Here is a 14,451-nt window from a genome sequence, read left to right on the forward strand (position 1 = left end):
CAGCCATAACCTCACAGTATAATCTAAATCCAGCAACAGAGACTTGGACCCCATTGTATAAATCTTTGAATTCAAAAGCATTAGTTGGCATCTTTTTGAAGGTGGAACTCAATTAACTGGGAAAGATTGGAACTAGAAGAATGCAACATTCTGTCCAGCCAACAGAAGACCCCTGATAGAAGTACGGCAAGTCTAAGTCAGGCCAATGGACCAAGGTATGTGTGACGTGGTAACTGTGCACATGTAAATCCTACCAACAATTATACCATATGTAATTACATAGATTCCTGAGCCACAGTCAATAAACTAACTGATCTGGCAAGTGAATCACAGAAAACGCTATTTATATTTCTTCCCTTTCATGGGACAGGACTTCATGTTTAAATTTTAGAGACTGATTGTTCATGTTGATGCCCCTTAGTCTTAAAAAGAGGAGGGAAGTAGCTGGGTGTGGTGGCTCATGCCTGTAATCCCAGCACTTTGGGAGGCCGAGGCAGGCGGATCACGCAGTCAGGAGATCAAGACCATCCTGGCTAACAAGGTGAAACCCGGTCTCTACTAAAAAATAGTTTTTAGTAGAGACTTTTTTGTTGAGACTCCGTCTCAAACAAAAAAATAAGAGAAGGGAAGTATATCTTTGAAAGTAGTCACTAGAGTCCACAAGATGACACCTTGGGCCACAAGCCATGCACACACATGCTCACAAACAACATAATCCCCACCTCCATCTGTTGCCACTTGTGTCACCCAGGATGGTCCAGATTGTTAACAGCAATGGGCTCCTGTGCCTTTGGTGGGGAAATACACTTTGAGGGTTTATGGCCCATCACAGAGCTGGCAGGCTGCCTATCCTGGACATATCACAGAGCAAGGGAAATTTAAAGACTTTTTAAAAACTGGTATTGACAATGTTTCTGGTTTGAGCTTTGCCTATTCTGCAACTAAAGATCTGACCCAGAGTACTATAAAAAGACTGGCAGCCCAGATCATCCACCAACATGATATCAACTTACACATCAACAGCTCAAGGATCACTTTTCACAGCATGAACAGGGCAAGAGTAGACCAAGAAATACAATATCAAATGACCTCTTCATATTTCACATTACTTCTACAAAGCAGCACAATTTTGAAAAAATTGGAATGTGTGCTTGAAGCAACAAAATGTTGGTGACAAAGGCACAGAGGCCTGGCTTTCCAGGGTAGGAGGAGCACGAGAGCAAGTCAACAGTGGACCATTGTCTAAGGCATAGGTTAAGAAATGGAGAGATAAGGAAACCTTTCCAGGACTAGGGATTTGACTGTGTTCCCTAAAGTAGGAATAATATAAATTAATTTAATTTCACCTGTTGGAACCCTGAAGGCATTTATCAGCTGTATTGAAAAATCTGGTATTTTCAAGAGGCACCCTACCCAGTGGAGAGGACCCAGTTACAATATACTTATTAAGTCATTTGAAAGTATCTTGGGAAGGACACATGAAGTAGGTTTAACAGTGTTACTTTTGCTGCTCACTATTTGAAGGATAACAGAGAAGGAATCCAATACTCCTCCTTTAATAGGAGCAAGGGAATGGACTCAGGGATCCCAGTGGGGGGAAAAAAGATGGTAGCAGAAGGAACTGGAGTCACCAGAAATACTGCTGTACCAAATGATGCTACTTTTGCCCTTTATCTTTAAAATAAGTTGCTAGTAAAATTATTTCTTAGCAATATTTTTAGATATGTCTTCAGTCTTAGATGAGAGATGATGGCATCAGAGTTGATTCTACCAAACTGGAACACATTTAATGTTATTGTCTTGATGAAACTGGGCCCAGAGTACACTTGGCTGAGCTGGATAGGCAAGGAGGAGGGACCGTTGTGAATGAAGCCAATTCCTAACGTGATGCTGGCACATTAGGACATGGTCTGTTGCTTGAACTTTTATCTTAGATGAAGATTTGCATGATACTCAGTGAAATGAAAATCATGGAAGTGGTGATATCTGACAAAGTCTATATCAGGATATTTAACTCCAGTCACCAGTTAATGTGGTAAGCACAGGGAAAAAATGACCCAAGGAAGTCAAGCAGAACTACAAGTTGAAGAGGGACAATTATAGTTAACTCTAAAACATCCCAACAGCATCATAAAAAAGCTACAAATGTACCACCAGGATGGCTACAATAAAAAAGATAGAAAATGTTTGTGAGAATGTAAAGTAACTGGAGCTCACACACTGCTGGCGGGAGTGGAAGTTGGAAGATCCGCTTTGGAGAGGTATCTAGTAGTGCTTACTAAAGGTGGACACATACGCATTCTATGACCCAAGCAATGCTAAGTACACGTTCAGGGGATGTACATATATATGTTCACTTAAGCACAAGTACACAAATGTTCATAGCAACACAATTTACAACAGCAAATAACTGGAAACCACCCTTAAAAACATAATTTGGATAACACAGAATTGATAAACTGCTGTCTTTTTACATAATGGAACATTATATAATGAAACATTATTCGGCAATGAGTATGAATAATCTACCACCACACATAACAATATGGAAGAATCTTGCAAACATAATATTGAATGAATGAAGTCACACACAAATGAATATGTACTATGTGGTTCCACAACGTTCATAAACAAACAAAAATAATCTGTGGTATTAGAAGTTGGGATAGTGGTAACCGTCATGGGAGGGGTGACTGGAAGGAGGCATGATGGGGCTTAAGGGGTGTTGTTAATGCCTATTTCTTGAGCTAGGTTACATAGATCAGCTCAGCTTTGAAAATTTATTGTGTTCTTTGCTTTATGCTTGTAAGACTTAAATTAAAAGTTTATTTTATGGCTGGGTGCAATGGCTCACACCTGTAATCCTAGCACTTTGGGAGGCCGAGGCGGGCGGATCACCTGAGATCAGGAATTTGAGACCAGCCTGGCCAACATGGAGAAACCTCGTCTCTACTAAAGACAAAAAAAATTAGCTGGGCTTGGTGGCACACGCCTACAGTCCCAGCTACTCGGGAGGCTGAGGCAAGAAAATCGCTTGAACCTGGGAGGCAGAGGTTACAGTGAGCCGAGATGGTACCACTGCACTCTAGCCTGGGTGACAGAGCAAGACTCTGTCTCAAAAAAAGGAAAAAGTTTATTTTAAAGGGTACTAGTTCAAACTTTGGAAGGAAGGAGGGAAAAACCAAACTAGAGCAATATTATCAAGCACAGAGTAGCACTGTTAGGCACTGAGATGTTTTGTGGATTCTGTTGCTTCTTACTGGTCAAATACGGGTAGGAATAGGAATCTTACTATTGTTTCCCATCTTCCATGTTTGTCCTTTGTATTTCCCATATGGGAGACTGGCAATTGTTGAAGCAATGAGGCTATGAGGACACTCAACATGGATCAAGGTGGGCTGTAGGATGGGCCCTGCCTGGTCTAAGGCTTCTTAGCTTGGCTCCCAGATATATCTAGGGAACCCACCCTGCTGTAGGTCCATAGCCCTAAGTTCTGGAACATCCTTGGTCCAGTCCCAGTGATACCGGGGAGTTGGTACAGAAGGTCATAAATGGGGGCCGTATTCATGCCTGAGCAAACTACATCGAACTGGGCCCCACCTTCATGCTGTGCTGTGTAATGCTACCCTGGCTGCAGAGCAGGGGGTGCCGGGCACAGCTCCAGGCCAGCCCATGCACAGATGCCATGGCCCTAGGGGTTTCAGGTTGAGCTGGGAAGTAGATGGTTAAGGTTCCCTAAAGATCTCAAGTGACCTTCACTCTCTCACAGTGTACCACCTACAACTCCACCCCACCCACAGGCTACCCCTCCACCTGCCCACTTTGGGTGAAGTTGCCGGGGTCTGTCCCTAAGCCTGTGGTGATCTCTCTGCCAAGAATCCTGAGTGTGCTAACTTTCTTCTCGACCCTTTAGATAAGCCAACCTGGAACACTGCTGACTTTCAGAGCCCGCTCCAGGCCACCAGTTCTTCTCCCCAGATGATACAATTGAGTTTAGCAAGGGTCATGCTTCATGGTGGGATAAACACAGGGGCACAACTCTCCAAAATGGGCAAGCTAAGCTGTCAGTGCCCACTAACCAAGTGGTGCTGAGCCCTAGTCCGGCATGTTGGACCTCCCATTAATCTGAGCCCACTGCGGACATTTATCAATATGGCACTTGTGCATCTGTGAAAAACTTGTAGTAGAGTGCCTGGAAAACTCTAAGAGCTGAGTAACCACGATCTGTTGCTACCACCACTACCACCACCACCATCATCACCACTACCACCGTGATGTGTCTCTCTCCTTATAGTCCCAACACAACGCTTGGAACCTGCCAGATGTTCAACTAATGATATTCAGTGAATAGCAACCTGCTAGATGTTCAACTAATGATGTTTAGTGAATTAATATAAAGCGGGAGTACTACTTGCTGCCCTCTCTACTTCCTGGGACTGGCTGGAGCAATGCTTGAGCTCTTCCTCCTTGATATATTCAGGAGTGTTTCCAAGAACACCTATTTTCACTCTCCATCCTTTCCATTGGGCAGCCCAGTGCCTCTCTTGCTCATCATTCTGTTTTATTTTCTTCATTGCACTTATAATTCGCTGAAATTTGCCTTTTCCATTTGCTTATTAGCGTCTTTCTCTCTCCACCCTACCTCACCACACATGTCCACTGGAACATTAGTTCTGTGAGGGCAGAATCCTTCTCTGTCTCATCTACCGCAGTATCTTAAAGTCCAGGATCCTGCCTGGCAGAAAGTTGGATAAGGAATGTTGAACAAATGCATGCACTCAGGAGTCCCTGTTGCAGACACCTCTCCTGCTCCCAGCCATCCCCCTTGCTCTGCTGCCTCTCGGATCCTCTTCTGCCATTTCTCAGTGAATTTTGGAGAGTTGGTGTTCACCTGGCTGGCATTGAGTGTCCACTCAGGGCAATTCCAGGTGGGAAGGGAGAGCACAGCCAGAGAAGTCACCACAAAAGCAAATGCACCTCCCTGGAGCACGGGCAGCCTAGAGGGAGGGAAAGGATGCAGTTACCCATGAGGTCCTCTAGCACTGGCCTGTCACTGGCCCCAAGGAGGGCCTTCAATCCGAAGTCCTAGCCCAATTTATTTATTTGTTTTTTATGTATTTATTTTTTTTGAGATGGAGTTTTTCTCTTGCTGCCCAGGCTGGAGTCCAATGGCACAGTCTCGGCTCACTGCAACCTCTGCCTCCTGGGTTCAAGCAATTCTCGTGCCTCAACCTCCCAAGTACCTGGGATTACAAGTGCCCACCACCAGGCTCGGCTAATTTTTGTATTTATAGTAGAGACGGGGTTTCACCATGTTGGCCAGGCTGGTCTCGAACTCCTGACCTCAGGTGATCCACCCGCTTTGGCCTCCCAACGTGCTGGGATTACAGGCGTGAGCCACTATGCCCGGCCTAGCCCAGTTTAGAAGCAAACCATGACCCCTCTGTTCTCAGTTGCAGAGAGATCCTACCAAGCTTCAAGGCAGACCCATGAGCCCTGTCAAACTTTGGACAGGGAGGAGAGGGAGGCAGGGAGGCACCCAGACCCACACCTGGGCCTGGAGATGCAAACCCAGGAGGAAGGAGTCAGGCCCCGAGAAAGAATCTGGGGATGGCATGAAGCTCAGTGAACACACCTAGTGGGTGCCATTCTCTACCTCAGCCCCAGAGAACCCTCCCCAGGCCCCAGGCCCACAGCAGAGCTCCCATACCTGCAGTGCCCAGCAGTCAATTCTCCCACCATCAAGAGTTGCACAGCTTAAAATCTGGGTTGCCAGTTTTTTGTGTGTGTTTTCAGAAACCAAAAGCAAGCCAAGACCTTCAGGCTCCTTCTTTTCGCAGGGCAATAAGATACGTCCTTTGTCAGGGCATGTCCCCAGCCCAGCCCTCCTCACTCCTGCTGGGCTTCTTACTTTGGCCTCTGTGAGAACTTCTAGCAGTGCCTGCCCCACCTGCTTTCCTACTGAGGTGAAGGCAACCTGGTAAGTCAACCTCCAGCCACCCCTCTTACTAGAGGGTCAGAGGCTATCAAGGCTTCCCGAGCCTGCCAGCTTTGGATATTAGAATTTGAGGGTAGGAAGGTGGGACAGAGGGACCGTGGCATCTTGACTGCATTTGTCACTTTGGTCCACCTAGTCCAGGTCCTTTTTCTGAATACTAGAAGGGTATTTTTGAATCAGTGTTTCATGAAGAAAGCATAAAGGATGATTCTTGAGAAGGAACACATCTTATGTGAAGAAAATATAGTTTATGAAAGAGTTTTGCTGCTGAAATGGACTTTGTGACCTGGTGAACATTAGGATGCGTGATTCCTGGGCATTGCCCAGGCAAGTCTGTGGGCTTGTCTGGGAATGGGCCCAGCATGGGGATTGCCTAAAGCTCCTCAGGTACATCTAACGTGTAGCCATCTGTGAGAACAGCTGGTCTGGAGTCACAAATCTAGACCCACAAAGCTCCACAAGAGAATGGAGCACAGTACATTGTGTACACGGGGTTGGAACACAATGGTGCCGCTATGTATATGTGTGTAAATATGTATATATGTGTGTATATTTTTTATTTTGAAATTATGAATCTATCTGCTGTCTGGGAGGTGTGCCCTACATTTCAGGTATAGGAGCAAAGTCAGACACAATCCCTGTGACAGAGCTTTCCTCTCTAGTGAGGAAGGACAAGTATGTCATAGCAAACGCTGATTAAGTGCTGTAAAAGGAAATTATACAGTGCTTTGCAAGCATGTAACAGAGAAGACTGTCCCAGTTTAGGATGATGGAGATAAGGAACTGATGGGGACAGGAGGCAGAGAAATTCTAGGCAGAAAAGGGCAGGTCCCTGGTAAAAATCCCACCCTCAAGCCCAAAAGCCTGAAACTGCGGTCCAAAGTGAGAACTTCTATCCCTGTTTTCCCGCTTGAATGTTGCTTTTTCCTAAACTACCCATGGTCCCACCCTGCCCCATCCTGTGCCTATAAAAACCCCAGACTCAGTCGGAGAGGAGTAGAGACTGTAGCTGGATGTTGGAGAGAAACGGCTTGACTTCAGAGGGACAGCTTGATGGCATCACTTCAGGAAAGAATCCAGCCAGAGACAGCTGGACTTCAGAGGAGGATTACCTACCCCCACCCCCAGTCCCCTTTTCAGCTCCCCTTCCTGCTGAGAGCCATTTTCATCAGCAATAAAATCCCCCACATTTACCATCCTGAAACTCGTTCATGCGACCTCATTTTTCCTGGAAGCTGGACAAGAGCTCAGGAATCACAAGTGTGAATACAAAAGGCTGTCACACCAGTCCTTTGTCCTCACTGGTGGAGGGCAGCTGCCTCACACGAAAAGGCAGAGGATCCACTGAGCTGTTAACATTTAAGCTGTCTGTGAATGGCACAGCTAAAAGAGCACTGTACCACACTCTCTGGGACTTTGGGGGTCACAGGCACCCCCACCTGGATGCTGCTGCAGGGCCCACATGGAGTTTGTTCCTGCCGGTGCTGAAGCAGCCAGCTGGTTCCAACACTCATTACTCCAGTTCCCACCTCATTTGCTTGCATGCTGCCTCCCATGAGGAGTTGAAAGTGGTGGGCTGAGTAACTGAGGCACCCCTGCTGTGAGTCCTGCAAAGGGGTCAGGGAAATACCCTGCTTTAGAATATCCTGCTTCAGGCCTGAGATGTCAAAGGGACCATGTCTGACTTTGCCCCTCAGTATCCATCGTGCCAGAAACATAGCAGGCATTCCGTAAATGTGAGCGTGACTGCCTCTGCTCTCAGTGGCTCTCCCCAACCCTGACCTCCACCTCCAGCTGGTTATCATTTGTCAAGTGCCACAGCCTTGCTGGCTTCCTAAGAAAGTTAAGTACTCCTTTCTCCTGCTACCACATCACTTAGAATGTAACAATATGACCACACTGGTTTTAATTATTTATTCACATCTCTAATTCCCTTTTTAAGACTCTCATCTCCTTGAAGGCAAGAACTATGGGGGAATCCCAGTGTCCACATGTGGCAGGCAATCTTGCGGCATGAGAGTAAAGGCTGCTAGCACCTCGATTTCAGGACTTACTAATGCTACAGCATTGAGGGTGGAGGTCGTGCCTACAGGAAACTGAAAGCATTCAAAGCCTTCCAGTTACGAAGATCCAGGGATTCGCAACCTACAAGGAGTCTTCTCCAAGGAGACAGATGCCCTGGGTTGCTCCCAGAATACGATACTAACATCGCCTCCATTTTCCAATACAGCAAAACTGCTCACCTCTGGGGGAGGTATAAGTCACTTAATGCTATGGACCAAATGTGTGTATCCCCCAAAATTCTTACATTGAAGCCTTAACCCCCAATATGATGCTATTTGGAAGTGGGGCCTTTGGGAACTATTTAGGTTTACATGAGGTCAGGATGGTGACGCCCTCGTGATGGGATCAGTGCTCTTATAAGAAGAGACTCTTTTCCCCTCCCTACCCCTGCCATGTAAGGACACAGCACAGAAGGTGGCTGTCTGCAAGCCAGTAGAGGGCCCTCACCAGAGCCCGACCATGCTAGCACCCTGATCTCAGACTTCCACCCACCAGAACTGTAATCACATTTCTGTTGTTTCAGCTACCCAGTCTACTGGCTTTTGAGCAGACTAAGACACTTAGCAAACAAGATGGAACGGGAAACAGGTGAGTCACTTAATCTGTCTATGCCTGAGTTTCTTCCTCTGTACAATAAGCCTAATAATCATACCTGCCTCAAATAGTGTAGTGAGCATTACATGTTTTGTAAGTCATACGGTGCTCATTCATGCATCACCCGTACTGTTATTATCTTACAGGAAGGGGGAACAGATGAGGTATTGGGCTGGGCCCCTGTGTTCAGGCTGCTGCCCCACCTCACTTAAAGTGAATCACGGAGTCGACCTGAGCTTTTCCTCATCACCGCTTTATCAGCAACAGTTTCCCCTTGTTTCTCCCCACTCTACAGGGATGAGATATGAGGAAATCAGCTGCAAATAAGCCCACTTAGATCTGGAGGGCCTCTGGGAGGACACAGAGCGAAGCCTATTCAACTGCCCTGTTTGGATCTGCAGGTCTCAAGGAGGTCACCAAGGCCTGATAAAGGACAGCAGGGATTGCAGTAACTGAAGGAGATGGGGTGCTCTCAGGGTAACTTGGAGAGTAACTAATCATGTCAGATATGCTTCTTCCAGATTTCATTAGAACACGTGGGGAATGCACAAAAATTTACAGCTGCACTCTTAGGCAAAAACCAAGGTTCAGGCATAATTGCTATTAATTACCTAATTGATGAGATTGATTGAGGAAAATATTCTTGATTACCTGCCACACACTTTACCCTCTAAACCAGAACTTGCCAGGTGACCTTATCAATTATTCATCCAAGTCCATGGCTACATTGCTGTGAAAATCAGTAGGCCATCATCCGACTCCCCACCTTCCCACTCTATTTTTGCCTCTCTTGATTCCCTAATATGAATGTGCATAAGAATTATCCAGGGATTCTGTTAAAATGTCCAGAACCCTGAGAGGTTCTGACTTTTTAGTAGACCTGGAAGAGGGCCCAGGAAAATGCATTTTGGCTTGGTTTTGTTTTGTTTTGGAGATAGGATTACATTCTGTCGCCCAAGCTGAAGTACAGTGGTATGATCATAGCTCACTACAGCCTCGACTTCCTGAGCTCAAGCAATCCTCCTGCCTCAGCCTCCCGAGTAGCTGGGACTACAGGTGCAAACCACTATGCCCAGCTATTTTTTTTTTTTTACTTTTATTTTTGTAGAGGTGGGATCTCACTATGTTGCTCAGGCTGGTCTTGAACTCCTGGGCTCAAGTGATCCTCCCACCTTGGCCTCCCAAAGTTCTAGAATTACAGGCGTGAGCCACCACAACTAGCCAAAAGCTATGTTTTTGTTTTTTGCTTTTATTTTGTAGTCAAGTGAAGCAGTGGGAGTAGAGAAGGAACAAAGAAATGTGTAACTGGTTGTGATTAGTTGTAAAGGTGTGTTTTTAACAAGCACTTCAGATGATGTTAATGCAGGTGGTCCAGGGTCCATACCAGGATACATTCTTTCAGAGATGACATTCTTGGCTTATAAGACAAGAAAAGGGGAGAATTCCAGAATTCTGAATTTTTTAGTCACTTAACAAGAAATATAAATGAGTGGAGAGCATAAAAGTGGTCAAAATTGTTCATGATGAAGGAAGTGAGTGGTCTTTACAAAATCAGACTGCCCAAAAAGGAACTGCAAATGACTCTTTTTTTTTTTTTTTTTTTTTTAATGATTCTTAAGCATAGACTGAGATACCAGCAGTTGGAATAGGACATCAGCCAGCCTCAGGTCTGGCAACTAGAAGCATGGAAGCTAAGTATCCCAAACTAAGCTAGAGGTTGTATCCACAACCTTAGGTTGGTTTGAAAAAAAAGAAAAAGGCTGCCAGGACCCAAGTGTTCAGATGACTGGGGGACAAAGGACATTCGAGTCACCTTGTATGTTAGGCACCGTGACTAGATAGATCCCTCCTGGTTCTATGATAAATAAATGGAAAACCCTGAAGGACTGAGGCCTGTACAAAATCCTCTAACAAGAAGGCAAAGGTTTCCCTGCTCTGAAGACTTAGGGGAGGAATTTTCTGTAAGAAGCACATGAAAACTATTGAGTATGCTTATAAAACATTAATGAGGATACAGCTGCATTATAGATTAACTTAGGATAATTTTTTTTTACAAATTTGAATAGAAGACAAAATGGTAACTTGAATGAGACATATACCATGTTCTATGAAAGAGAAATTCAGTATTGTGAAGATGCCAATTATCCCAAGTTAATTTATAATTGTAATACAATTTCAATCAAAATCCCAATGAGATTATCTCATTTAATAAAATTCACTTCAAATTAATGTAGAAGAATAGAAAGTGAAAATAATTTAGAAAAATTTTAAAGGAAAAGATGAGGAAAATCATACCCAACCAGATGAAGTCCACTACAAAGTTATTAATTTTAAAACAGTGCAGTATTAATTGAAGACACAACAAACAGATTAATGGAAAAAATAGCAGCCCAGAAACAGATAAATCCCAGAGTATAAAAGAACTTAATACATGATGAATAAAGTCATGATTCTCAATGAGGAATGGATTTAGTCAACAAATGATGTTGAGGAAATTGGCTGTTAGGGAGAAAAAAATAAATTTAAAACCTAACTTTACAACATATACCCAAATAAATTCTAGGTGAATTCAATGCTTAAATTTTAAAAATCTAAATAACACAATATTTTTTAATAAGATGATTTTATCTTATTTATTAGCTACACAGTACTTTTTAATAAGGCAATATTCATCTTATTTATTAGATATAGGAAGAATTTCTAAGTCTAAAATTAGATTAAGTTTGAAAGAGCAGAAGTGATAAATTTTACCATAGAAACATAAAACCTTTGGCATAGAAAAATACCTTAATTAAAATGAAAGACACACTAAAAATGTTTATGACAATAAAGACAAAGCTTTAATGTTATTTATACGCATTGAATTCCTTGTAAACTAAGAAAAACATTGACTTCTGGATAAAAATGTCAGATTGCAGTCTCCCTCCCTCTTAAAAATCCACTAAACTGACATTAAAATGTATTTTAGAAGCATAAATCACAAGGATTAAGAGAATGGAGCAGGACACAATCACAGCAAAATTTTGTAAGTTGAAAAGCAGATATAGATTGGTAACTGATTAAACAGCCCTGGAGAAGCAGAATCTTATGCTAGCAATAGGTAGATGGCAATATTCTGAAAAACACACATTCCAAGGAATTGATTCTTAAAGTGGGATATATGTGAAGCTAAAACAAGTTCAAAGTCCTCTTTAAGCACCAGCCAGGTGACAGTCCTCCCATCTTGGCAGAAGACTAGGTGTTTATCCTCTAGAAAAGGCAAAATACAGGGTCTCTGGGCCACAAGAAAACAGGTAGATTTGGTTCATGTTAAAAACTCTCGATAAACTAGTTAGTGATGGAACATACCTCAAAATAATAAGAGCTATTAAATCCACAGCCAATATCATATTGAATGGGCAAAAGCTGGAAGCATTCCCTTTGAAAAGTGGCACAGGACAAGGATGCCCTCTCTCATCACTCCTATTTGATGTAGCATTGGAAGTTCTGGCCAGGGCAATCAGGCAAGAGAAAGAAATAAAGGATATTCATATAGGAAGAGAGGAAGTCAAATTGTCTCTGTTTGCAGATGACATGATTGTATATTTAGAAAACCCCATTGTCTCAGCCCCAAAACTCCTTAAGCTGACAAGCAACTTCAGTAAAGTCTCAGAATACAAAATCAATGTGTGAAAATCACAGACATTCCATACACCAACAATAGACAAGCAGAGAGCCAAATCATGAATGAACTTCCATTCACAATTGCTACAAAGAGAATAAAATACCTAAGAATACAACTTACAAAGGACGTGAAGGACCACTTCAAGGAGAACTACAAACCACTGCTCAAGGAAATAAAAGAGGACACAAACAAATGGAAAAGAATTCCATGTTCATGGATAGAAAAAAGTAATATCGTGAAAATGGCCACACTGCCCAAAATAATTTATAGATTCAATGCTATTCCCATTCAGCTACCATTGACTTTCTTTGCAGAATTAAAAAACGAAACAAAAAAAAAAAACCAGTTTAAATTTCACATGGAACCAAAAAAGAACCCATATAGCCAAGACAATCCTAAGCAAAAAGAACAAACCTGGAAGCATCATACTACCTGACTTCAAACTATACTACAAGGCTACAGTAACCAAAACAGCATGTACCAAAATAGACATATAGACCAACGGAACAGAATAGAGACCTCAGAAATAACACCACACATATACAACCATCTGATCTTCGACAAACCTGACAAAAACAAGCAATGGGGAAAGGAATCCCTATTATAAATGGTGCTGGGAAAACTGGCTAGCCATATGCAGAAAACTGAAACTGGACCCCTTCCTTATGCCTTATACAAAAAGTAACTCAAGATGGATTTAAGACTTAAATGTAAAACCAAACACCATAAAACCCTAGAAGAAAGCCTAGGCAATACCATTTAGGACATAGGCATGGGCAAAGACTTCATGACTAAAACACCAAAAGCAATTACAACAAAAGCCAAAATTGACAAATAGGATCTAATTAAACTAAAGAGCTTCTGCACAGCAAAAGAAACTAGCATCAGAGTGAACAGGCAACCTACAGAATGGGAGAAACTTTTTGCAATCTACCCATCTAGCAAAGGTCTAATATCCAGAATCTACAAGGAACTTAAACAAATTTACAAGAAAAAAACAACCCTATCAAAAAGTAGTCAGAGGATATAAACAGACACTTTTCAGAAGAAGACATTTATGCAGCCAAGAAACACATGAAAAAAAGTTTATTATCACTGATCATTAGAGAAATGCAAATCAAAACCACGATGAGAAATCATCTCACGTGAGTCAGAATGGTGATTATTAAAAAGTCAGGAAACAATAGATGCTGATGAGGCAGTAGAGAAATGGGAACGCTTTTACACTGTTGGTGGGAGTGCAAATTAGTTCAACCGTTGTGGAAGATAGTGTGGCAATTCCTAATCAATCAATCAATCAATCAATCAGGTAGATTTGGAAGCAGGGATACCATACTGAATACTGGGGTATAATTTAATGTGTGCATTCTGAACACTAAAACCTCCAGCTCACTTTCTCACTCAGCTTCCAGAATATTTCCAACCAGGCCTTCACCCTCTAGGCAAGGGACTGGAAGATCCTTTTAGGGAGAATGTGACAAGATGTCAGGAAGAGCATAAAGATGGCTAAATTTAGGCCTCTCGAGCTAGATCATGGTGCCATTTAAAGATTACACTGTGAAATGTGTTTTCTGCAATTGGGTTTTGGGGCATTCCTGCATATCATATTACGGTGAGCCTAAAGAGAACAAGACCCACTCTCAGGCTCAGAACCTTCCAGTCAACATTTTAGGACTCCGCTCTTAAATATGTGCAGATATACGAGGATCCCCAACAACAAAGGGAATATGAGTAACAGAAACAGATGCAAGTAACTTCTTCTGCAAGGAGATGGTAACTTTAAAAAATCAATCTCATTTATGTCTTTGAGAGAGAAGAGAAGATTGTGTATTTCTAAAACATGAACAGGATGCATCAAGAGGAATATTCAGAAAACAAAAAGAGCTCTTAATTCAGAAGAAGAGTTAGAAGATAAAATTGATGTGATTTTCTCCCACCACAAAAACAAAAACCCAAAGAGATGTAAATAGGAAAGAAACAAAAAGAAAATTAGAGAACTAGTCCAGGAAGTTCAACATGTGAATAACAGGAGTTTCAGGCCAGGCACAGTGGCTCATGCCTATAATCCTAGCACTGTAGGAGGCTGAGATGGGAAGATTGCTTGAGCCCAGGAGTTCAAGACTTCACCCTA

At 42.9% G+C, this 14,451-nt stretch overlaps 1 protein-coding gene across 1 annotated transcript in view; it reads right to left on the reverse strand.

Annotated features, from left to right (window-relative positions):
* Positions 1-14,451, reverse strand: part of LOC108539192 (solute carrier family 23 member 1-like) — a 41,688-nt gene that overhangs the window by 13,537 nt on the left and 13,700 nt on the right. Inside the window, 1 exon segment of the mRNA XM_017887697.1 lies at positions 4,839-4,997. Coding sequence (XP_017743186.1) covers positions 4,839-4,997 — 159 coding nt within the window.

Source organism: Rhinopithecus bieti, unplaced genomic scaffold, assembly GCF_001698545.2.
Source record: "Rhinopithecus bieti isolate Rb0 unplaced genomic scaffold, ASM169854v2 scaffold_17275, whole genome shotgun sequence".
NCBI classification, from domain to species: Eukaryota; Metazoa; Chordata; class Mammalia; order Primates; family Cercopithecidae; genus Rhinopithecus; species Rhinopithecus bieti.